Genomic DNA, 25,969 nt, shown 5'->3' on the forward strand with positions numbered 1-25,969 from the left:
GAGCAACTATAATGCTTTCTCTTCATTATGTTCGTACCTACTTTAATCATTGTAGTAAGACTGAAAATGAATTTGTGAACTTTATGTACTGTTCAAAAATTAAGTTGTAGATATTTGTTTTGGAAACAGGAAGAAGAATGGAACATTTCCACAATGAAGGAGGAGCTGAAGGAAGAAGGGACAATGGATGATGAGATATATTCGCCTAGGTAAGCATGACAATAAATTATCTCAGTCTAAATAGATATTAGATAATACGTTTTCTCAAGTATTTTCCTTGGCTGCTCACCATTAGATGTGAGATACAATTCAAATCTGTTTGAGGGTAATTAATGGATTTTTAAGACCAATAAAATTCTTTTGGAAGAAAAGTATCGGTAGTTACTTTCAGCTTTACAATATCATATCATAATTTCAGTCATATGCAAAAGTTATTTCGGAACCATGTTACATTTAAACTTACATTTTAACAGAACTTGTATTCTTTTGTGGTATTATTTTTGTCTAAAACTGCCAATGTTATACAATTATTTACTAACTATAAGATATTAATATGAATAAGAACGATAATGAGAATCACATATAGTACATTTCAGTTAATAATAATAATAATAATAATAATAATAATAATAATAATAATAATAATAATAACAATAACAACAACAACAACAACAACAATAACAATAAACTACTGCTGCTGCTATTATATATTCCAGACGCCATCATATTGGACGTGTCATAATGTATAGAATTTCTTAAACTCTTCAGCTGATCTGAGTGCTACATGATTTTTGTATTCATAACCAGTGGCGGCTCTTGGGTATTGAATTCAGGGGGGCTGCATACAAAAATAAACCATGCAACTTACCTTATTTAAATATTAGTTCCATGCGCCTTGTCTTGTAGGTTGCAAACTTTTGAATCATCTTCTTATTAAAATCAGATATGTCGTTTAACATAGTCTTTACAATGGAAAACATAGCTAATGCGGTCAGTCTCTCTTCTCTCATTGTATTTCTGAGATAGGATTTTACTCTCTTCAAACACGAAAAGCAACGTTCTGGTTCGGAAGTTGTCATTGGTATGGTGATAGCTATGCATAGTAGTTTCATAACTTCTGAAAATGAGGCCTGCAAGTTCTCAAATAGAAGAAATTGCAAGAGCTTGACTGCGTCACTGATATTTATGAATTCTTGTCTCTGATACAACACAGTGAGTTTCGTTTTTAGTTTGTCTTTATCGAACATTGGAAAAAGGTTCACAAATACATTTAGGTCATTTTCAGGAAATGAGCTTCTGTAGCATTCAAATTTTTCTTGAAACAAAAGAGAAGATAATATCAGATGATCTATGAACTGGAATCGGGTGTTAGCTTGTGTGATATTGACTGCTGCAACCCTTGTCTGAATCCCTTCGACCTTACAACGCTTTTTGGAGTTTCCATTTTCACACATCTCACTACTCAACTGTGCACTGTTCCGTATTGTCTATATGGAATTAACAAAGCTTGATATGCAGAGTCGGCCTCGGTAGCATAGTCGATTGCGGGTTCTATCCCGGTCAAGGTCGATGGCATTTAAATGTATTTAAATGAGACAGGCTCATGTCAGTAGTTTTACTGGCATTTAAAAGAATCCTGCAGGACAAAATTCCGGCACACCGGCGATGCTGATATAACCCCTGCAGTTGCGAGTGTCGTGAAATGAACCACAATTTAATTTTTTTATATACAGATTTGAACCTTAGAAATATCTAACTGGCGATATTGTAGTTGGTTGTATAATATATCTACATGATACATCAATAAATGAAAAAACTGATCCAGAAATTGAATTCAGGATCTTCAAGAGTACGCACCAGGGCGCTTGCCTCATTTATTGTGATGTTGTTAGATGTTTCAGATTCCATTATGGTTTGAAAACATTCTAGCAATGGCTCCTTCTTCTCATGAACATTTACTATTCTTATTTTAAAACTCCATCTTGTTGCCCCAGCTGATGGAATTGTCTTTGAAACACATTAATCTAATACAGCTGTGTAGAGATTGAGAGAAGAAAGCAGGGATACTGGATAAATTAGCAAAAAATATGCGAGCTTTGTAGGCTATTTTGTTTAGCGGCTCTTTCCATTATGAGATTCAACTTATGGGCACTTAATTTCACATTTCTTCTGAATTGTTAAGGTACTGAACTGAATAGACCGTAAATATTGTACAGAATTAAACATTGTTGCACTTGTTATACTCACAACATTAAAGAAAATGTATTTAAAACTCCGTGCTACTGACAAACTGCTGCAAATATTGCAGCGCCTGGAAACTCTGGATTCACAGCGAGGGGCAACAGGGGGAGGGGTAAAACTAACGCGCAAAGCATCCAAGACGAGACTGGCAGCTCCAGGGGAGGAAGTGGCTTCACCAATCCGTCTTTGTCTCTCGTTTCGCTCTGGCAGCACCAGGGGAGGAAGTGACTTCACTAACGATTGCGTGCATGTCAATGAGAGCGAAATTTTTTTTTTAAATTTGAGCCGCTAAATAGAGACTGTATAATAAATGTATTTCACAACATAAAACGAGATAAGAGTCACAAATGTCTGGGGGTGCTGCAGCTCCGCAGCCGCCCCTGTTCATAACACTTGTAGTAATGCCAGAGTGTAATTGAGGAGCTGGGTAAAATACCATGTTTTCAAGATTGATAGTAGTCTAATATTTGTTTACATTTGTATCGAATCCTTCCCTGAGCACGAAAACACTCTCTTTCAAGGAAGTGCTAGAATTTTGTTAATTTACAATTTCTTTGCATTATATTTTTCTTACAATAAACATTATTATTATTATTATTATTATTATTATTATTATTATTATTATTATTATTATTATTGTTATTATTATTATTATTTCGACTGAATGTGAATGCCATTGGCAATGACCTTGCACCCAACACATACCAATACACAACAGAGTAACAAACAATTGCTTCAGCATACATATCAGGCGAAATACATAATGATTGTCTGTTCTCATTTGCGGAAAAGTTATACTCATAAATCATCTTTTCTGGGAAAATCTTGACAGTTACAGAAAAACATAATTTGATTTTTTTCAGCTATTTATGCTCTATCGCCAGTCTGTTTGTTTGTGTGTGTGTGTGTGTGTGTGTGTGTGTGTGTGTGTGCGTGCGTGCGTGCGTGCGTGCACACACTTTTTTTTTTCGTTCACAGCCTGTTTGCCTGTTATGGTAACGAATATTCTATGGACTGTTTTTCTGTGGTTTTGTAGGGGATATGATTTACATCGTGCTATGTGGTAATGAATCAATTTATGATCTGTGAGATTTGCTCCTGTGATAGTGATGGCCTTATAATTTTTTTTGGTAGGATTATGTTCAATAAATTCTGATTTCTATGCCTCCTGCATATCACTGGAGGTTTCTGAAAAGATCTGATTTGCTTAATCAGTAGTTTATTCGTTCTCTACCATTATGAGCTGTTTTTCATATTTATTTTGAGCATTCTGAGAGCAGTGCCAAGTTTGCAAACTACTTTGCTATCACAAAGTAGTTGTTCAGGATGTACTGGTACTGCGTGGAGATGGACCTATTAACTGCAACTGCATCTTTTGTATTGAGTTTGTTCCAGGTTTCCTCTCACTTATTTCTGATTTTCTCTCTTCTGGTAATTTTATCTTGTTTCAAGAATGTCATTTCGGTTACTTCCACTCTGTTTTAAATCTCTTGTTGATATGATCCAGGTTTCTGCCCTTTATGTTAAATTGGTAAGATATGTTGTTGTTGTTGTTTTCTAATGCCAGGCGTTTGACAATAAAGTCATTTGACCTCTTGCACTCCAATATTTTTCAAAGATATTATCATGACTAGCCACTGAAGCACAGATTTTGAGGTGTTCCGAATCCATTTCTTGATTTGAGTTGCACAATGGACAGTTAGGGGACTGATATATTCCAATTCTATGCAGGTGGTTGGACAATCTGAATGCAGCTACAGACGATTTTCGTGGTAAATCGGGAATTAACTGTGGATTTTGATGCAGAGAGTTCCATTTTTTTCCTTGGGATTGAGTTATCAAATTTTGTTTGTTGAAGTCTAAGTATGTAGATTTAATAAATCTCTTCACAGAGTAATACATAGATTTAGTAACAGGTCTGTAAGTAGCAGTGCTGCCCTTCTTTGCTAAAGCATCCGCATTCTCTTTTCCCAGGATTCCACAATGGGATGGTATCCATTGGAAAACAATTCTTTTATTGAGTGATATTAATTGAGAGAGCATTTTAGTTATTTCTGCTGTTTGAGATGAAGGTGTGTGTTTAGAGACGATAGACGATAGAATAGCTGCTTTGGAGTCTGACAATATAACTGCATTCCTAAATTTATTGATGTGGCATAGAAGATTCCTGAGACATTCACTTATTGCAATGATTTCACCATCAAAACTTGTTGTTCCATATCCAAGAGATCTATAAAGTGAGAAGAGACAGCACGTAACACCTGCACCTTGTTCTCTGGAGATCAAGGATCCGTCGGTGTATAAATGATGCCAGTTTTGTGGAGGGTACCTAATATTAATTGTCTCTAAAGACAATTGTTTCAGTATTTCAGTGTTTACTTCTGATTTCAGTATTTCTTCTGTTAAATTTAGATTATATTCTATATTTAATAGAGTTAAAGGGTTTGGTTTAATTTGTAAGTTTTCTTTTAAATTCGGGATATTGATTTTCTGTTTTAATTCTTGAACAATGGATATGAAACTTTTTTGAGTTTTCAATCTACAGAGAGGACTGTATGAATGCCAATTGTTTCCTGGTAATCTGATAAGTTTTTCATATTGAATCAGTGCTTTTTCTTCTCTTGTCATTTTGATGCTGTTAATATTAGTGAGAAATCTCATAGAATCTATTGGCGTTGTTTTGATTCCACCAGTAATGAACCTGAGAGCTTGGTTTTGAACATATTCTATTTCGTTTATGAAAGGTGAAGTAATTAAAATTTCTCCACAGTATGTCAGCACTGGCTGTATAAACATTTTGTATGTAGTGTACAAAGTATTCCTAGAGCATCCCCATTTCTTTCCTGCTAGTCTTTTTAGAAGGAAGAATCTTTTACGAGCTTTTCAGAAATGTATTTCAAATGGTTGCTCCATGTTAACTTACTATCGAAAATAACTCCAAGATATTTGGATTCATAAGTCCTAGGAAGGTGTTGGCCATTGTATTGGATATTGAATTCTCTTTCTTTTTTACCGAGTGAAAATATTTGGTAGTTACGTTTGCTTAAATTGAGTGTCATCAAATTTGATGTATTCCATTCATGTAGTTGATTTAGAGCTTTAAGAGCAGAATTTTGAATTTTGTCTCTATGTCTGTAAAATCCGGAAGTCCACAAAACTATATCATCTGCAAATAGTGTTGTTTTCATGTTTGATTCCTCTAATAGGGAGGTAAGTCATTTATATAAATATTGAATAAAGTTGTGCTGAGGACAGCGCCCTGAGGTAGACCTCGATATGTTTGTCTGTAACTAGAAAGTGAGTTATTGAATTTGGTGGCAATGAATCTTTGACTAAGGAATTCTGATATCCATATGAACATATTGCTGGAGATATCTAATTTCTGGAGTTTTAGTAATAATTTATTTCTCCAAACAGAGTCATATGCTAACTGAAAGTCAATAAATATTGCCAAGGTATCTTCTTCCTTGTTAAAACTGTCTTTTATTTCTTGGCCGAGGCGTATGACTTGTTCATTGGTAGTGTGTAGTTGTTGAAAACCGGCTTGTCTTGGTGATAAAAGATTTTGGGATTCTAAATACCAAGTTAATCTGTTGGAGATCATGGACTCCATGGTTTTTGCTATCATGCTTTTGGGGTTCTAAATACCAAGTTAATCTGTTGGAGGTCATGGACTCCATGGTTTTTGCTATCATGCTTAATAGTGCTATTGGTTGATAACTATTAACATCATGAGCAGGTTTCCCTTTTTTGTGAATTGGTACAATGATTGCTATTTTCCAAGCTGCAGGAATTGAGGTGTTCCATGATAAATTGAAAATGGATAAAAGTACAGACTTGGCTTTTTCCCCCAGATGTTTAAAAAATTCGGAATGAATGTTGTCGAGGCCAGGAGATTTCTTGGTTTTTAAATTTTGTATAGCTAGAGTTAATTCTTTGGAAGTAAAATTTTGATGAAATATTTCAGGTTTTGTACTAGTAATATTGTTTTTATTATTTTAATGTAATTCTCTTTTGATAAATTTGTCAGTTTTTTTGATATTGGGATGTAATCTGTGAGAGTTTGAGTAGTGTTTATTAAATGCGAATTGGTAAGATATAAATCTTATAAATTAATTTTGTTCAAATTTCTTACCACACTTTTAAGAGAATGGAAAATTTCTGGCTTCATTTGACATAATATGATATACAGAGTGCAAAAAAAGGTATGGAATATTACTCATAAATTTATAATTTTAGTTTTACCATAAAATATTATATATAAAAGTTATAAGAAGTAGTATTATGCCAGCATTAAACAATCAATTGTGCAAAAAGGTGAGAGAATTTTTTTTTTAATGACACCTAAACTAATTTTTACATATTTTAAGTCTACTCTACATTTTATGTGTTGAATCATAAATATTTCATTCATGTCATTAAGTATTCTTTTAAATATTAATGAAATTCCTTTCAGCAGTATTAAAACCTTAAACAAAATAAGTGGCTGTATTCATGTAGATAGGAACCAAAGACGTTATAATAGTATACTAGACTCACACAGAGCGCTGGTGTGCTGTCCAAAATTGAAACCAGTCTGCGCATGTTTACGCCGCCATGCTACTGGTAGAAATAGAGCGGTAAACACGATTGTCATACTTGTCCTTTGTTTTGTCTCGGGTGTTTTTAGTGAATAGTGTGAAAGTAATGGCAATATAATTTTGAAAGATGATATATTATCGCCGCGGACTCATGCTTAACATGTCGGCATCATACAATAACGTGCGGTGTGGTTTAAAAAAATAATTTTGCCGACCGATTGTTGCTCTGTAGGTTTCACTCTAAGCGTCACGTTGTCACGTCTACTTTCTCGATAAGAATAAGCACTAGTTTGTTATATTGTTAAATGGCTATTATTATTATTGTTATTATTATTATTATTATTATTATTATTATTATTATTATTATTATTTCATATACGAGTACGTTGACATTCTTAACTCTTAATAATAACTCTTTAATAATAATTTTTAATCACATACCTTAATGTTCGTCCTCAGCACAAGACATTGCAACCTCGGGTTTAGTCTACGTGGATTAGACAAGTAAGTGTCATTTAATAATAATTGAAGCAGCTTATTGGTTGCATTATTGAAATTGAGGCGAGTGATTGGAGCGGCGACACAAGAAATTGAAAACAATAATACAATTAAATTTCAAAGACCTGCCGAACGCATGAGGCCGCTCAAAGACCTGCCGAATGCTAACCATGAGAGCGCGGCGATAATACCATCCCTGTTTAATTTTCCAAGCTATTTGCAAAAGGTACGATATAATATTATCTCTGTTGTTACAATATCAATATCATTAAAAATCAATCAGTAGTTTACGACAATAAAGAATACTTAATTGTTAGTACAGATATATCTGACTGTAGAGAAATCCCAATGAGTGAATTATTTAGACTTACACATCAGATGTTAAAACATTAGTGGAAAGGTAACTTTTTGTTTTTATTATGTAAATGAATTTATCTGCAAGATAATAAACTTTCATTCAAGATCCATATATGGATAAATAAATATACAGATAATAAATAAATAAATAAATAGCTATAATAGCTAAGCCTCCTTTGTGAATTTATGATTCAGAGTTCACCTATAAATAACTCTTTTACATTTTGCCGGATATATTTTATTAACAAAAGCAAGGAATGGCATCTTATTGATATTGCATATGTGCATAAAAATTATGTACCATCACTCCGCAAGCAATGATAATATATCTATTTTATTTATTTAAAATAAAAATACAATATGTAAACAATCCACACATAAAAAGTATGTGGTTTTTTTTTATCTTGCATAAAGTGATTGTTTAGTTTTAGGTCTTCACGTTACCTATTGTTTGCAATGTATTAGGTACCAATACTTTTTATAATTGATAGCATTCCCTTTATTAATTGAAGAATGAATTCAATGTAATTTGGCTACCTTCGCATATTATATTTTGCCAGATTACCTATGTCCTGTGGTCTAAAAGTACCGGTAATATAATTTATTTTTGATTCTCTAAAACTTAACAACAAGTCTATACTGATTATCGCATATTTATTTCACTTAGGAATTTGATTATAACAGGAACTTGTGTAATCAAGGTGCATATATTTGTGTCTTGTGATCTAAGAGTTAATATGTTAATATAATTTTAGATTCTCTGAAACCTAACAATTTGCTGATTATCGTAAAATTATACAATCTATAATGTGTATTGTGTAGGCCTATTTATGGATGTATCAGTATGTTTTCTATAAATTGCTGCATACGTATTTTCTTTTCTTTAATGTTCTAACACATATCAATGAAACTTTGAATATGTTTATTTCGTCCTAATTTTACGTTAAACGTCGAAAATGGCCATAATATGTCAATGTTAGATCATCACAGCGTTAAATTGCGTGATTTACGCACTGCTATTATTTGTCTGCTCTCCAACAATATGGCGGCAAGCGCAGCGTTCAATTTGCCCCGGTTTCCTCGTTTCGCGCAGCCGAGACTGTAGGGGCTTGATAGGAACATGTAACTAAACAACTATTGATGTGTACAGAAAAGTCACTACAATAAATCAACAATAAAATTATTTCATTTCTGAACCGAAAAATGTTTCTTATGGTTTTCCTCATTGAAAGGATGATTGGTTATGGGAACAGAATTAGGACTCAATAACAGGTATATTGTTTGTTTAAATGAAATATACTCAGATATAAACATAACACAATACTTAGTTTCGAAAATAGTACTAGCTTTCAAGACACAACAAATATAAAAAAAGCCAAAATCTGAAAGATCAAAAACAATTACAGGTAGTACGCATTGAACCAGCAACAAGAACACATTACACACTCCAGTGCACACATCCATAACCAAGTTAAACTTTTCATCCTATTATGGTACAACCATCATACAGATTCTTCGAAACACATATTTAATTACGCCCTTAACATACAGGCCTTCATTTTCTACGATCAAAATGCAAAACGATCAGCAAACTTGATACATATAATATGAATAAATGTTATACTCACTTCATATGCACACAATATAATTCAAGAACTTGATGACAGTCACTATAGAAGATTCCAACAAGTGTATTGCATATGACACACACCATTTAACTACATCAGTAATAGTTTGCATTACACCATGTGATTTGTCTTAAATAGACCTAAAGTACATATTTTATATATTTTACATTTTATATCTCATCAATTTTAACAATTTTATTTATACAGTAAATGACATCTAACAAAAATGTAACATGAGTTATATGTATTAATATTCACATTTCATAATCATAAATTTCATTTCATTTTTCGGAAAATCTACAAATTAGACAAGTTATTCAAAATTGAACTCTTTTCCATTATAAGTTTTTCATTACATAAAACCCATGAATAATCATTCAACCACTGTTATGCATATTACTGTGTACAACTTAATGCACTTATGTTTAGATTTCGTCAAATCTTTTAATATCTGATTATGCCGTACAGGCAAAAACATTCATGAATATCTTTTCAAGATGTATTAGCAAATAATGAAATTTGCAAATTGATAAATCATATGATTGAACATTTGAATAAATTTATTAACTTGAATAGATTTATCTGAAAATCAAAATGAATTGTAAAACACTTAAGTGACAACCTGGTACAATGTTATTTTTCATACAAAAAATTTAATGGAGATTTTAGATATGTGAAAAGTAATGTAGTGTGTAATTAAATAACTATTTGTCAAATCCTTCCTTTTCATACAAAGTTACGAGTAATATTTCATACTTTTTTTAAAACTCTGTATATACAGTAAGCGTGAAAGCATTATTAATTTACTCGTAAATATTAATTACGAATGACCTTTTCACAGGAACTCCGACTGTGAACAAGATGATGATTTAAGTGGCACCACTCATGGTGTAGAGAAATTTTTATCGATCATTTTTCACACGGAAGACGATAAAAATATAGAAAATCGAATAGAAGACAGTCAGGAGAAGCCATTAAAACGTGATATTTCTAGTAATAGTGAACATGAAAAAAATGGTGCTAGTCGCAAAGCTTGCGGAAAATCATTGTGTGTGGAGGGAGAGAAAAAGAAATTGTTTACATGTGATGTTTGTGGTAAAGTCTTCAGTCACCGAGGAGCCCTTATTAGCCACACTATCATTCACTCTGATAACAACCCTTATAAGTGTGATATATGCGAAAAAAAATTTTGTAAACGAAGTACTCTTAAAGACCATATCCGCCTTCACACAGGTGAGAAGCAATTTATATGTGATACGTGTGGGAAAGGCTTTTGTCAAAAAGGTTCCCTAACGAGTCACACTCGTATGCACACTGGTATGAAACCATTCAAGTGCGAAATTTGCGATAAGAGCTTCAGTGTACGTGGTCACCTAGTAAGTCACGTTCGTATACATAGTGGAGAGAGACCTTTCACATGTGATGTTTGTGGAAAAGGTTTCAGCCAGCGAGGAACCCTTACTATTCATGCCCGCACTCATACTGGTGAAAAGCCATTTAAGTGTGACAGTTGTGATAAAAGATTTGGTTCGCGAGGACACCTTGTAAACCATTCCCAAATTCATTCAGACGATAAGCCGTTTAAATGTAATGTTTGTGGGCGTGGTTTCAGAAATAGAAGACCATTAATAACTCATACTCGAATTCACACTGGTGACAAACCTTTTAAATGTGAAATATGTGAGCGAGGCTATATCGAGCGAGCGAGTTTATTGAAACATGCCAGGAAACATTATTTATAACTGAAATGCATTCATGTAGGCAATTTGAAGTGGCTATTGTCTATTATTTAGAAGTATATTAATAGAAAACAATTTTAATTCTATTGCTGCCTTTTTTTTTTTCAGCAATGTAATAAGCCCTTGTTAAATATTTTTCTTTGCTGTGTTATATATTATTGTTACGAGTTCAAGCAAAAGTTACAGGTTATTGATTTTTCTCTGATACAAATATTTTATTACAGTTCCATTCCTACGTGATTGTTTTGTAGAAGCACAGCTCATAAACGAAAGTTCTAAGGTAAAACATCTCTACAAAGCTGTGGGAAACATTTTTATTTTTATCATGGGTCCTAAAACATTAATGAATTGTTGCTGTGCACAATTAGTAATGTTGGTGAATGTTTCAAGGTATTCATAAGCCTGCATACTGTGAAAATGTTTCTGATATGTAGTAAGCTTTACCAGAAGGTTTTTAGAATTGGCTATTGAAGTGTCTAGTGGGTTTAGATGGTGGGAGGTATCACTACATATTAAGTGAAGTCGAGGCTCTTTAACTTAGCAACCTTCCAAGAATCCTTACGGTCAGCTTTCAGTATTCCCTCCTTTGGCACATCTTCTCCTACTTGAGTTTTGTGGTTGCATTAGAGTGATGTGTCAGCATTGTTTTCCCCGAAAGTGAATTCAAAATAGATTTACTTTCAGTTACAAGTTCGCGGATTATCGGAAAAAAAAAAACAGCTTAAGAGGGGGGTTTACATAGGCAAATGAGAGGAATAGTGTATAACATCAGTACTTTCTTAAAGAGCACGTGAGTCAGAGTATGCAATGTGTCATATGTCTGACAGTGTTGCCAGAACCAAAGCAGCCACCGGCATAGCTCAGTCGGCTAAGGCGCTTGACTGCCGATCCAAAATTGCGCTCGGGCGCGGGTTCGATTCCTACTTGGGCTGATTACCTGGATTGGTTTTTTCCGAGGTTTTCCACAACCATAAGGCAAATGTCAGGTAATCTACGGCGAATCCTCGGCCTCATCTCGCCAAATATCATCTCGCTATCACCAATCCCATCGACGCTAAATAACCTCGTAGTTGATACAGCGTCGTTAAATCACCAAGTAAAAAAAAAATAACCAAAGCTTATACAGCTGCTGCGTGTGGTGTCAGACTTTATATTGTACAAAAAATAAGTAAAGCTGAAACGTCATAAAACAGCAGTAGATTAGGTTACGTTATGTTAGTTTAGGTTGAATTAGATTGGGTTGGATTAGATTATATTAGATTAGATGTGTTCAAAGATAGGATCGGGTGATAATTCCATAAGCTGAAACCTTGAAGGTGTATTGTATTTTTATTATTTCCTATCGTCATTGGTTCTAGTTGAACAAATCTTTATTCCATATTAGATTCAAGTCTGTTCACGAGATTCTTTTCAAGAAGATTCTTCTCAGTGTTAATAATTCTCAGAAGTTCGTACCTCCTCTTAACTAATACTTCACATTTGAAGAGAGACTGTTTCATTCCCTTTTCCAGAAAGTCTGCAGAGTGGATTTTCCTTGAGGATTCCCATCTTGTGTAGATGTTTCCTCAGGTTACAATGGTCCATTAGAACTTAGAAGTCGTATTGCAATTCTCACTTGGGGCCTATTTAATCTAGGAGATCCACAGTAGGTAAGTGATAAAGTGGATTTCTTCATCAGTATGTTACTGTGGCGATTTTCTTCCACGTAGTGGTTATGTCTAATCCACTTATAAAGGGATTTGCGAATTGTGAAGATAGGAATTTCCAATACTGTCTCAGAGCCAGTAAATGTTTCAGCAGATCCTTTCCTTGCAAGGGTAGCCTATCTGCTTTCTCATATCTTGTTACTCCCTTATTCTCTGGCACCCACCCAATTGTTATTCTGCGTTTTGTAAGATTTTGTAGGCAATTCCAAAACAATTTAGAATTGATCTGGTAGTTGCAAATGCTTGAATTGCACCTTGACTGTCCGAAAATATCAGTATGTTGTTACCACAGTAACTATTTGTAGATTGCAAATCTGGCTTTCAGGTATAGCTCTCTGTGAAGCTGATTTGAATAATTTCAAGGGAAAAATTGTGTTGTGCTACGATTCTCCAGCAGAATCGGTGTGTATATCCAATATACACTGACTCTGTTCTCCACAGTGTGCTCTATACTGAACTGGATGCACCACCCCAATGCTCTTTCCTGTCTGAAAGCGTGACTGTTGGTGAGGGTATTGCTCTCTCTCTTACTAACTAATGTGTTTCAATGAGTCTTTCGTGAGGTTGATATCGGCTAATAAAGATCTAATCTAATCTAATCTAATCATGCGCAGTAAGCAATAAAAATAACGTTGTGCCTCCAGTTTAGTATAGGGCCCAATGGTTCTCCAGTACGAAGCACCGCCCCTAGCGGCGAAATTGTCTTTGCGCGTGAACCAGTAATAGGTCTACAGCTCGAGCTCGTGCTCTATCACTGCTTTCTCGATCTATAGTCCGTTGCGGGTTTTTTTAAGCGAAACGTGAAGCACTGTAACTGTAGCATTTCCGCCCATCTGCGTTTTGCATTTGCTTTACTTTCTCCGCAGAAATAATACCAGAAAGTATTCAAAATGACTTACAAAGCTTGAGAAAACTTTAGTGCATATTGAGTGATTTGGAGTAAAGTGTGATAACCTTAATTTACGTAACCTTCATTGAGATTGAAGCGCTTAAGATATCTAAGTGATCGTAGCTTCATATGAACCTTATTTTCTTCAGTTGTGTGTTTGGAAGTGAACGAATATGCAGTAGTGTTAATGCCATCTGTTGAAGCTACCGGTATTGTAAAAGATTGAAATGGTGTACTGTTGTGTTCCGTTTTGTAAATCTACAAAAAATGCAACCAAGGGTGTTTCCTTTCACGAATTTCCATCCAATAAATCACTCAGACAGCAATGGCTAGAAGCAGTTAGATATTCGAAGATGCCAATTGGAAGACCTACTGTTTGCAGCAGACATTTCAAGGAAGATGATTATAATAAAAGTGCGATTAGGACGACACTTTTACCTTTCGCAGTACCCTCAGTTTTCGAAGACTATGCAAAACACTCTCAAATCAAAGTTAAACACGAAAGTACCGGTATGTTTCAAATCCAAAAGAATGTATTGTATAGTGACTTATCTAGTGAAAGCATCCTTTGTAAAAAAATAATATGAACGCAACACATTGAATTCGTTAATATATCTGGTAGTATGTATTGTAGTCAAGTATTTGATATTAGTATGAATTCGTTAATTTATCAGGTATGTATATTGTAGTCAAGTATTTGACGATTAGCATTATCCACTTCATGATGACCCATGTTTTTCTTGCATTAGGTAACCGGTAGGGATAAATCGCAATAAAGAGAACGCCAGTAGGGGAAGTTATCCCCACCCCACATGAAATGTGCATTCGACACAACACCCACCTATCACGTAGAGTGTCTGGTGAGCTAAGTAGGGGAAAAGTGGAAGGGGTGGTGGGCGGAGCTTCTACATTCTGCTTATTGCGATTTTCCCACAGGTAGTATGCCATGATTAATTTCATTTATTGTACTTCATAGATCTTACATTAGCATTGTAGCTTTCAGATGTGGGTGAACAAGTCAAAAGTATAAAAAAAATATAAGTACCTCAAAGCAGGTTAGGTTAATTCCATTTTCAAGCATGAATAATAATTCATCATAATTACCGCATATTATATTTTTGGATAATTATATAGAATTATGCAGCTCATTATGGCCGATAAGCTATATGGCTACTGATATCAGAAATGGGAAAATTACATGGACTTGTTTAATAATATCAAGTTAATTAAGGCCTACCAATAGGTAAATGGCGGATGAAGCATGAATGGCCACGGATGAACTCTCTTCTGTAAATAGGTTAGCCTTACTGAGCTACATACTCACTGTCATATCCATTTTGGAATAGTCTATCACCATCACTTATTATTTTCATATAACTTTTTTTTTAGTAGATTATTTTACGACACTTTATCAACATCTTTGGTTATTTAGCATCTGAATGAGATGAAGGTGATAATGCCGGTGAAATGAGTCCGGGGTCCAGCACCGAAAGTTACCCAGCATTTGCTCATATTGGGTTGAGGGAAAACCTCGGAAAAAAAACCTCAACCAGGTAACTTGCCCCGACCGGGAATCGAACCCGAGCCACCTGATTTCGCAGCCAGACGCGCTAACCGCTACTCCACAGGTGTGGACCATATAACTTATTGTTGGTTTACAAGCAAAACACATTAAGTTAAAAATATTACTTCGAGCAAAAGGAGTTTGAATGTAGGACTTGAGATTTTTCCGGCATTGGATATGGAATAATTCTTCTCAGCCAGGTGAGTTGGATTGTTGCTTCCAAGCTTTCGATGACTAGCTTTGCCATCTTCAAGGATTGAAGTGCTGTGGGACCATTTCTAGCTGGTATATAAGCGGTCATTAGGGCTTCCCGCTGTGGACCATTCAGGAGCTAGTTTCTAGTCCTGACCACCTGCAGTGTTCTGGCTGGTTGAAGCTTGTTGATTACAGGTATCCACACTACTCAGCTGTAGGCCCCTGTCTCTGTTGAAATTATTGCCATCTAGTTAGATTTCGATGGCTTCCATGATGATCAGTTTCCAGTAGCCCGATGCCTTGCCCAAGACAGTGGTTGCATTGAAATCATCTATCTTGTGACCCTTTTCCAGGCTGTGTTGCGATACTGCCGACTTATTGAAGTAATGTAGTCTTACACTGTGTTGGTTTTCCTTGCAACATTCCATAATGGTGTGCCCCATCTGGCCAATGTGGTATTTTTCCACTCACAAGATATTTTATAGACTATCCTAAGACCAAGGTCGTTCTTAACTGGTCTCAAAAGGGAAGGATTTCGGCTCGAACAGAAATTTGTAGAGAGATTTGCCTCACAATGGCGATGAAGACTGGAAAAGTATTAATTTGTGTAACTCTTCATTTGGTTGATGTTAGTCAATACGTTTCTTGAAAAATGTAGGCTACATGAGTATTCTCTTTAAAATGCATGAAACAGCATGGAGCAGAGCAATTAGCACAACACGCAAAAGCAACATCTTCAGCATCACATTTCACTGTTCAAAAATCAAATGCCACCTGAATTACATTTTTGAAGTGGACTTGTACAGGATTCATGTAACGAGCTGGCTGCCAGGAATACTGAAGCATACAACTACTTATGAATAACAGACTGCATTTTCATTATAAACACTCGATTTCTGAATTTAAGTTCTGGATTCTCAGCAACAGTTCTTATGTAATCTGTTATTCTCTTAGCATATAGGCTATTTTGTATTGTCTAAAGAAATAGACATCCAGAGGCTGTATATATTTTGTTGTTTTAGGTGAAATGATCATACATTCCATGTCCATGCCTTGGAATTATTAATTTATCAAGGTTGTATCCATTTGCACGCTTTTCATTACCTTTAAAATTTTCAGACAGAACACTGGGTAAAAATGTTTTAAATGGTTGTTAAACTTTTACCACTCACACTAGCTTCTAATTATATAGGCTATTTCCTTCCTGCTTCCTTATTTTTGGACCAATACTTTTTTCTTGAAGACAGATATATATATTTTTTTTATAGATGACCACTCATTGAACGTTCTACATCTAATGTATAACTGTGCATGATATTGTATGTCGATTGATCTAGTGCAGTTGTGGCTGTATTTGGAGATCCACAATTTTCTGGTTCACTTCCCTTACAAAACGGTTCCCATATTCACGAATTTCTTGTTCTTCTTTTATGACTTTGCATGTCGTAAAATAAATTATTACATGTCTACGAGAAATTCTATATTCCTTTTTTAGATATTTAATGAAAGACTTAGAGCATTTGAAATTGATGTGTCATATTTTGTTTGCTTTTTGCAGAGCCCAATACGTTAGATACCAGTAAGGCACACATTTTCTCTCATTTCTCGACTTGTAAAATTGAAATATAACAAAATCTGTTATAGCTTTGACCTTAATTACTTTATTTCCTCGAAAACATTTCTCATTTCTTTCCTTTTTTTTTCAACACTGAAATTACTTTAATATTTGACTTACCTTTAATAGATCGGTGTCTTTTCAACAAGCCAGCATAAGAAATAAATAAATAAATTATGGTTTATTTAACGACGCTCGCAACTGCAGAGATTATATCAGTGTCGCCGGTGTCCCAGAAATTTTATCCCGCAGGAGTTCTTTTACATGCCAGTAAATTACTGACATGAGCCTGTAGCATTTAAACACACTTAAATGCCATCGACCTCAGCCGGGATCGAACCTGCAATCTAGAGCATAGAAGGCCAGCGCTATACCAACTGCACTACCGAGGGTGATACCAGCATAAGATATTACCCTTCGTGGTATTTTGTGATAATCATCATAAATTCATTGAAGAGTTTCTTCCGAATATTTTGTTATGCTGTTAACATTTGGTTTATTTTTTGAGGGTGGTTCAAAATCACTAGAACTGCTAACTTCTATTCGGAGCACAGTATTTTCATCACCAGCACTAGCAGCACAGTCCTGATCTTGAGTAAGATTATGAGATCCTTCGCCTTCCTCAAAATCTTCTTCGTCCACTCTCCTATCCATTGTTATTCGTTTATAAAATGCAATTGGTTTTCCTGTTTCTGAACTGTTATATCCATAAAAAAAAAAAACGAAACATGTAGTTTTCACTACTGAGCGTATCTGTTTTAGGATACATTCTCGTCAGTTTAGATATCCATGTATTTAAAACATTCCATATGTTTAGAGTTTTCCTTTAATCCATTTTACTTTTCTTCCAAGCAACAAGAGACACGGTGCACATGCCAACTGGATATAAACTTTGTCTCAAACACAGCAAGTTATTGTGAGTAGGATTGGCTTACCCCACCCCCTCAATTTTTTACAGTGTTCCAGCAGAAAAACCACACATTACACAAACGAATGCTTTTGGGAGATTTACAGAGATGTAAAGATGGGCCTGTATACTAATTTTGGGTACGAAATTCCTGTTCGAGCTGAAACCCCTCCCTTGTCAGTAAGTTCTGGATCTTAGTGGGCAGCTTATGGATAGTCTTAATCTCGTGTTTTCTTAGTAGCCTGCCAATCTTGCCTGAGGTGGGGCCATAAAATCATAAAACGGGATGTATGCCAAGTCCTTCATCTCCAATTTTTCCTCAGCAGTTAGTTTGTGAGAGAAGCCCCTTTTGAGAGCCAAACTAATTTCTCTGTTGCCGAAATTGTTCGGTTGGCACGTCTTCCGCAGATGAGAACTACTTTCAGGTTTCATCAACAGGGAAAATTTATATACACTGTGTCTGAAAAATTATGTTGCGGTTTCAGACACCTATAATGGCTTACTTACTTACTTACTTACTTACAGATGGCTTTTAAAGAACCTGCAGATTTATTACCACCCTTACATAAGCCTGCCATCGGTCCCTATCCTGTGCAAGATTAATCCAGTCTCTATCATCATATCCCACCTCCCTCAAATCTATTTTAATATTATCCTCCCATCTACGTCTCGGCCTCCCCAAAGGTCTTTTTTCCTCTGGTCTCCCAACTAACACTATATGCATTTCTGGATTCGCCCATCCATGCTAGATGCCCTGTCCATCTCAAACATCTGGATTTAATGTTCCTAATTAGGTCAGGACCTATAATGGCTAAATGAAACAAAAGCAAATGATGATATTTATACTCACGTGACGTGAGTGAAGCGAATCGCGCCACAACTCGCAAGTTAGTCAAGATATGCAGAGAAAAGTTCAATGCGTCCTTTGGCATGCAAAATTTGACGCTTGTTCGTCGTGAATATCGTCGCATGTACAATGAAGAGCCACCACTTAAAAATAACATTCACTGCTGGGATTGGCAACTGAAGAAAACTGACAGCCTATTGGACGCAAAACTTGCAATTGTATGCAGTGCCACAAATTCAAGATCAACTTGCAGGTGTCATCTTTCAACAAGATGGTGCTCCTCCACACTACACCAACATTGTTCGCGAGTTTATGGATATGACATCGGTGGATGGAAGGTATGGCCATCAAGATCCCCGGACCTAACACCTTTAGACTTCTACTTATGGGGTTACGTCAAGCAACATGTGTACAGTGTTGGCATCAACAACATTGATCGTTTGAAAAGAGAAGCTGATGTTCTTAGTTGTGTGTGGAATGAATTAAAATATTGATTAGATATGTGTAGGGCAACAAACGGAAGCCACATCGAAGTGCACTGAACATGTGAGAAAACTTTATGAAATGATCTCTTATTTAACATGTATTTGAAATGTATAATCTTTAGGAGCATTCCAATAAATAATTTTGAAACTGTACCATGACTTTATGGACACAGTGTATATGTATTATAAACACACACATCCCTATTCGGTTTCATTTACTATTACATTTTTTTTCCTAGTAGGTATGAAGGAAATAAGAATTTTAGATCTGTATTGCATGTAGCTTACATAGGATATCTCGAAAATATGTCAGAATCCTAATATATTTATCCACTATTAGAAATACCACACTGTTACTGTTTGTTGCAGTTACTGAAGACATTAAAGTAGAAGTTAACATCAAAGATGAACCACTGTCAGATGTGGAGATGAGCTATGATGCCGAAAATAACTTCATCACAGTGAAGAACGAGATTGAGGTGAGATATGTGTTGTTTTAGGCGTTGTTTCAGGACAGAAGTTTTTAATTAAATTTGTTTTCAAGTGAAGATTTTAGATTGTTAATGAATGGCACATCATGCAATATATTCCCCCTGTAATATCATTGCCATTGTGTCATATCGACAGACCAACTCAAAATGCACATTTTTTTAGATAACTGCATTTAAAAGTTCATGTTCCTGTGAAAAATCCAAGGATCATTGAAATTACTTCAAACTCTATTAATGTTGTTTCTTATATACTATAAGTTCCAATTAGAATTATGTTCATTGGACTTTTCACTGCAATATGAAACTTTAAAATGCAGTTATCTCAAAACTTTGATTTTGAGTTGTTTCTCTTTTGAACTGGCCTGTCGATATGAAGACTGAGGCATTGATTTAAGGATTTTATACTTTATGATGGGGCTGCCTATTGTGCAGCTCAAACCAAGAAATGGATTCGGAACACCTCAAAATCTGTGCTTCAGTGGCTGGTCATGATAATATCTTTGAAAAATATTGGAGTGCAAGAGGTCAAATGACTTTATTGTCAAATGCCTGGCATTAGAAAACAACAACTACTTTATGATGGGGTTGTGTAGTGGTGGAAATTTTGACCTTTTCTGCTTTGTGATACTTGTTCCAAGAAATGTTTATTTTAGGAGGAGTTGCTATTGTATAAAACCTGAAAGTTGCAAAGTTTTTAGATTTCTTTCTGCATTACTAATAAAGATTTTAAATTATGAAGTATTGATGAAATGATAATGGGAAAAAAATTATGTTATTTGAGAAAACTCACTTTTAAATCATGTTTGTGTACCATAAATCTCAATTGTATTTCCTCAGATTTTATTTCATTAACTTATATATGTGTAACGGAGTAAAAAAAAGGATCCCTGTACGTTTTTCCGAAAGGCTGTAATCCTACTTCCAAATTATTTGCATTTTGATTTTATTTAAAATACCTGCCAGAATACTGGTGGCTTTTAAATACCCAGCTGCCAAGGAATGGATAAAGTGCTGCCTATACATTGGCAACAGAAATATAATGAGCTAACAATTAACGAAAATTGGAAAAAAATGAATTGAATTCTGCTGCCTAAATAAATATTGTATAAGGAATAACTCTTCTCGGGTTTTCAGCCAGATGAGTTGATTGTTGCTTCCAAGCTTTCGATAACTAGCTCTGCCATCTTCTTCGGGAATTGATAACCCGAGAAGAGTTATTCCATGTCCAATGCTGGGAAATCTCAAGTCTTACAAATATTGTAGAAGTCTGTAACACATTTGATCTAACAATACACAAACACGTAAGGAAACATAAGAAGCCAGAAAACAGTAGACTGTATTGTTACAAATACAGCTACACATCACACACAGATTATTAATGTAAAAACACACAGATTATTGATGTAAAAACATTAGCTACTGTATACCAAAAAAATGCTGGATTCGACCATGGTGTAATTTTTTGTAAAGTAAGAATGCGAATGCTGGGAGAGGGAAAAAAATCAATATGCATAATATATACCCATAGAAAACTGTAATATGAAATTATCATAAGTCTATCAGAATGGATTAAAGCAAAAGATTCAACACAACAGTATATTATACTGAGTTATAGTGAAGACAAAGCATGGAAAAAATTAAAGAGGAATATCTGCTCTTCAGCTTTAGAAGCATAGGACAGATCCATCAGCATAAATGCAAGAAGTAAGGAAAGAGAAATGTGTTTCATAAAAAAGTAACCAGACACAAAAAAATCTACATAAAGTATAAAGAAGTGAAAAATTGAGTAATTTCTGAAATAGATTTAAAAGGAAATATTGTACGAAATATACATCTGAATAGAACACGATTATAAGAACTAAAACAGTATCACAAAACCAAAGGTTAGAATATTTCACTCGCTTATATGGTGTCAGACTACAGAACAGAGTCAACAAACTACAGCACTTAATACAAAATCAAGAAGAGAATGTAAGTACTGGACATAAATACAAGGAGCAATGAAACAAATGAAGAATAGGAAGACACAGAAGATTATGAAATAGCAAATGAGGTACTCATTAAATACAGTGGTCCACCACTTATAAAAGAATTCTATACCTTGTTTTAGGAAATACTAATTATGTCCCTCACATAGCAGAATGAAAATTCATTACAATTCCAGTTCTGAAGAAGCTTATATAGTTATTCGTTCATAGTGTTCTGCCTAATGGTAGGTCTTTCACTGCAAAACCCAGCATTCTCCAATCTTTCCTATTTTGTCACCATGCAGTGCATCCTTCAGTGGGCAGTTTTCTCTTAGTCAATGACTCAGCCAATTTCTTTTTCTCTTCTTGGTCAGTTTTAGCATTATTCTTTCTTCATTCACTGTTTATAGCACAACTTAGTTTCTTATTTTGTCGTCCATTTCACATGCTCCATTCTTCTCCGTATCCACAATTCAAATATTCTAATCATGTCTCTTCACTTCATTGTAATCTCCATGTTCTTGATCATACAATGTCACACTCCACACAAAGCACTTCACTAGTCTCTTCCTTTTTCCAGAGGTCCACAGAAGATGCTCCTTTTTCTATTAAAAGCTTCCTTTGCCATTGCTATCGTCCTTTTGATTTCCTGGCAGCAATTCATGTTACTGCTTATAGTACACCCCAAGTATTTGAAGCTGTCCACTTGTTCCACTGTCTCATTTCGAATTTGCAAGTTTACCTTCTTGAATTTTCTTCTGATAACCATGGTGTTCATCTTGTTTCCATTTATTTTTAACTCATATTGCTCACAGCTGCCATTTAACTCCAGCTAGCATATCCCTTAGTATAGTGTCCTCTTCTGCTAATAATGCCATATCATCAGCAAATCTTACGCACTTTAGTCATCTTTCTCCTACTATCACCCCTCCCATGTTCTGAAAACAGTTCTTCACTAAGTCCTATGTAGATATAACATTGTTAAATTCATCACTCATGCTATTTACAATTTTAATTGGGAAAGAGATAGAAGAAAAGATTGTAATAATTGAAGAACAAGGATTTATGAGAAACAGATGAACCAAAGATACTTGAAAAATCACTTGTTTTCTATAAACCACCTATTAAAAGCATTTGATAGAGTAAAATTCCAGGTTGTAATAAAATATCTTAAAAGAGAATTACATTCGACTGAGATAATAAGGATAATAGAAGACATTAATTGAAAGAACAAAACAAAATAAACGTGAATAATATCCTCTTTGAGTAAATATCTGTATCTGCAGGAATACAACAAAGAGATAATCTAAGTAGGTGAACAGTTTGATGGTAGATAAAATAATAGAGAAGACAAAATCAGAAGATATGATAGGCCTATTTAAAATATTAAACAAAAGGTTAGTCTTCTATGCAATGGTGTGGTATTATCAGTTTCAGAAACTACTATAATGGTTTGTTGAATTTGTTAAGCAACTTCTTTTTACCTGTCTTGTATTAATAATGAAACTAGTCGTATATTAAAGTAAAGTATCATAATAGTTTCATTATTAACACAGGAAAGTAAAAAATATTGATTTAACAAATAATTAATTATACAAGTGTTAAAAGTGTGTAATCAAGATGGATATTTAAAGAATAGTTAAAACATGAACATATAGCCCAAGAAAACAAATTGTATCCACAACAAAAGCTGTTTAGAGAACACCGAAAAAAAAAAATAGAAAATTGGTAAAAATAGTTAGGAATGAGAAACCACCAGGTAGTACACCACCATGACAACCTTATAAAAGATAGGGTAGCTGGCAGTCATCTTCAGATAATTGAATAATAACCCCCTCCACAAAAAATATTAAGACTTATATCAAGAATATGAAGATTATTCTTCAGTGGTTTCCTCCTTTTGTATGTCACTTCTTGATGACTCAGCTGTCTTGTCTGTTATCATAAACATAATGATTCAGTATTTTGCAACAAACAGTACTTTAAACTGACATGTAATAAGAAACTTTTCACCATATCTTTGTTTATTACATAGCAGATTTTCAAATTTAAGAATATACTCATTCTGTTTTTAATTTTAATGATTAACTGTGTAGCCTAATACTTATTCTATAAAATATTGAAGTGCTTCTAGACAGTAGTTGATGTTTCAGAACCATGTATATCTGGTGGATTCTATTACCATTTTTATGTAAGCAATGGCTACCAAGAATTGATCTCGTCTTGCCAAAATACATTTCTCTCCTTTACAGCCCTCACTTCTGTTGCATATATTATACTGTGAATAATATGTGTATATTATTTTTCTTCTCCCTTTTCGTTGTTCTTCTCCTACAAACTTACATTTAAAAATTTAAATTTTGTGCCTTTTATTCAAACTGTACATTATAATCACATTATTTACTTCCATTTTTCTGAAACATTTTTTTTTTTTTACTGCAATTGTTTCTTCTTTGTAAAGTGATGTCAACTATAAAATATTCGGTTTCTTCATATTAAAATTTAGTTCACTTTTATCATACTTTTCTTTGAGCTTTTGTGTTGTACAACCTAAATCATCCTGATTTTCAGCAATAATGTATGAGTCATCCATGAAACTGGGAGTGACAATGCTGTGTTTACATTTATGTTGGAATTAAATTATATATATATATATATATATATATATATATATATATATATATATATTAGTGAACTGTAATGAAATTTAATATAGAATGAAAAGGAAATTTTATTTGCAAAGCAAAGTCAAAAGACAAGGCGATAGCATTTGTAGAGGTGTATCAAATTCTACAATTTGGAATTTCTCATTAGAGATCTTTACTTCTTCACTCTGTCTTCGACAGATTTTTGTCATCAAACTTCTCTAGATCAATAGGCGAATTGAAGCCAAAACAGAGAAAACGCAAAATTACAAATAGAGTTTGTGTTTTCGCGGATCATTGCTAAAAGTTTAACTCTTTGACTGCATTTTGTATTATCCTTTGCAGTCTTTGCTTTGTCTTTTGGCTTATGCCTTTTGACTTTGCTTTTGCAATATTTCTGTCAAGATCACTGTTCCACGACTTCTTCGTCATCCTGATGAGAACCGAATAGTTCGAAACCCGACATTCGCAAACTGGATAAAAGAATATCGTCCCATTTTGTATATTATGGGTCAAAAGCCTTTGAAAAATCCAAAAACTGCAAAGGATAATACCAAATGCAGTCAAAAAGTCGAACCTTTGGCAATGATCCGTGAAAACACAAATTTGTTTTAAAGAGTGAAAACTCTATTTGTAATTTTGCGTTTTCTCTGTTTCGGCTTCAATTCGCGTCTTCAGCTAGAGAAGTGTAACAAAAATCTGTCGATCACTACTCTAGGACAAAGTGGAGAAGAAAGATCTCTGAGAAATTCCAAATTGTAGAGAAAATTTTAGTTGAAATTTATGAGCTGGTATACATGCACATTTTATTATGCAGCATATTAAGTTGTTTTTATTGATGTATTATAGGAAACACATTTGGAAGGCTCTGCAGTAAAAGAGGAGTTTGATGGAAAAATGGTAATAGAAGGTCACCAAGTCTTTTTGCCAAGGTGAGTATGCATGTGTTGTTCTTATACAGTGTGATCATTTCCTTCATGTATCCTTGCCAACATCTCTCATGTGACTAGCAGTTTACACTCTTGAAAGTTCTGACCACATGTGCCCAGCAAATAGAGCAAACATAAGGTGGAATATCTACATGTATAGATATTGCTAGAAATGCTGACCATTTGCACATACAATACTCATTCTTAACACCTTTGTAAAGTTTGTTCACACAGAGAGGTTAGTTGAAATTGATAATATCTTCTTCCAAATATGGTTGGTTGGTTGGTAGCCATTGCTCTGGTATCATGGCAATGAAACAATCAGCCGTCTTGTATTCCAGTATTTTTCTGTGATGTTGAGATGAACAGGCAAAGCTTCGCAATTGTCCAGGCGGTGCTTATCCATGATTACGTCCTTTCCACATAACACAATTGGGTGAGAGGGAGATGCCGATTCTATATAAATGAGCTGCCAAACAATCATGCCCTGTCAGAAGGCGGAAAGCTGCCACTGCCAAATTTCTTAATTCTTCAGGATGATGTTTAAATTTTGGAGGAGCTGATTCTTTTATTCTGTTAAAAAAAATTTTGTTTATATTGGAATTTTTTATTGAATTTAACAGAAATAAATTATTTTTGAGTAATATGTTTTTACATTAGGGTGCAGCCTTTCTTAGTTGATCTGC

At 34.5% G+C, this 25,969-nt stretch overlaps 1 protein-coding gene across 3 annotated transcripts in view; it reads left to right on the forward strand.

Annotated features, from left to right (window-relative positions):
* LOC138706169 (zinc finger protein OZF-like) overlaps window positions 1–25,969 on the forward strand; it is a 42,057-nt gene that overhangs the window by 11,382 nt on the left and 4,706 nt on the right. For 2 of the 3 annotated variants that reach the window (XM_069835167.1, XM_069835169.1), the window contains exons 3-6: window positions 130–209; window positions 10,146–10,537; window positions 19,621–19,730; window positions 25,204–25,286. In XM_069835167.1, coding sequence (XP_069691268.1) covers window positions 130–209; window positions 10,146–10,537; window positions 19,621–19,730; window positions 25,204–25,286 — 665 coding nt within the window. Of the gene's footprint in view, window positions 1–129; window positions 210–10,145; window positions 11,130–19,620; window positions 19,731–25,203; window positions 25,287–25,969 lie in introns of those variants that run through there. The other variant, XM_069835170.1, reaches the window with a different exon arrangement.

The sequence above is a fragment of the Periplaneta americana genome, chromosome 9 (genome assembly GCF_040183065.1).
Source record: "Periplaneta americana isolate PAMFEO1 chromosome 9, P.americana_PAMFEO1_priV1, whole genome shotgun sequence".
Taxonomy (NCBI): domain Eukaryota; kingdom Metazoa; phylum Arthropoda; class Insecta; order Blattodea; family Blattidae; genus Periplaneta; species Periplaneta americana.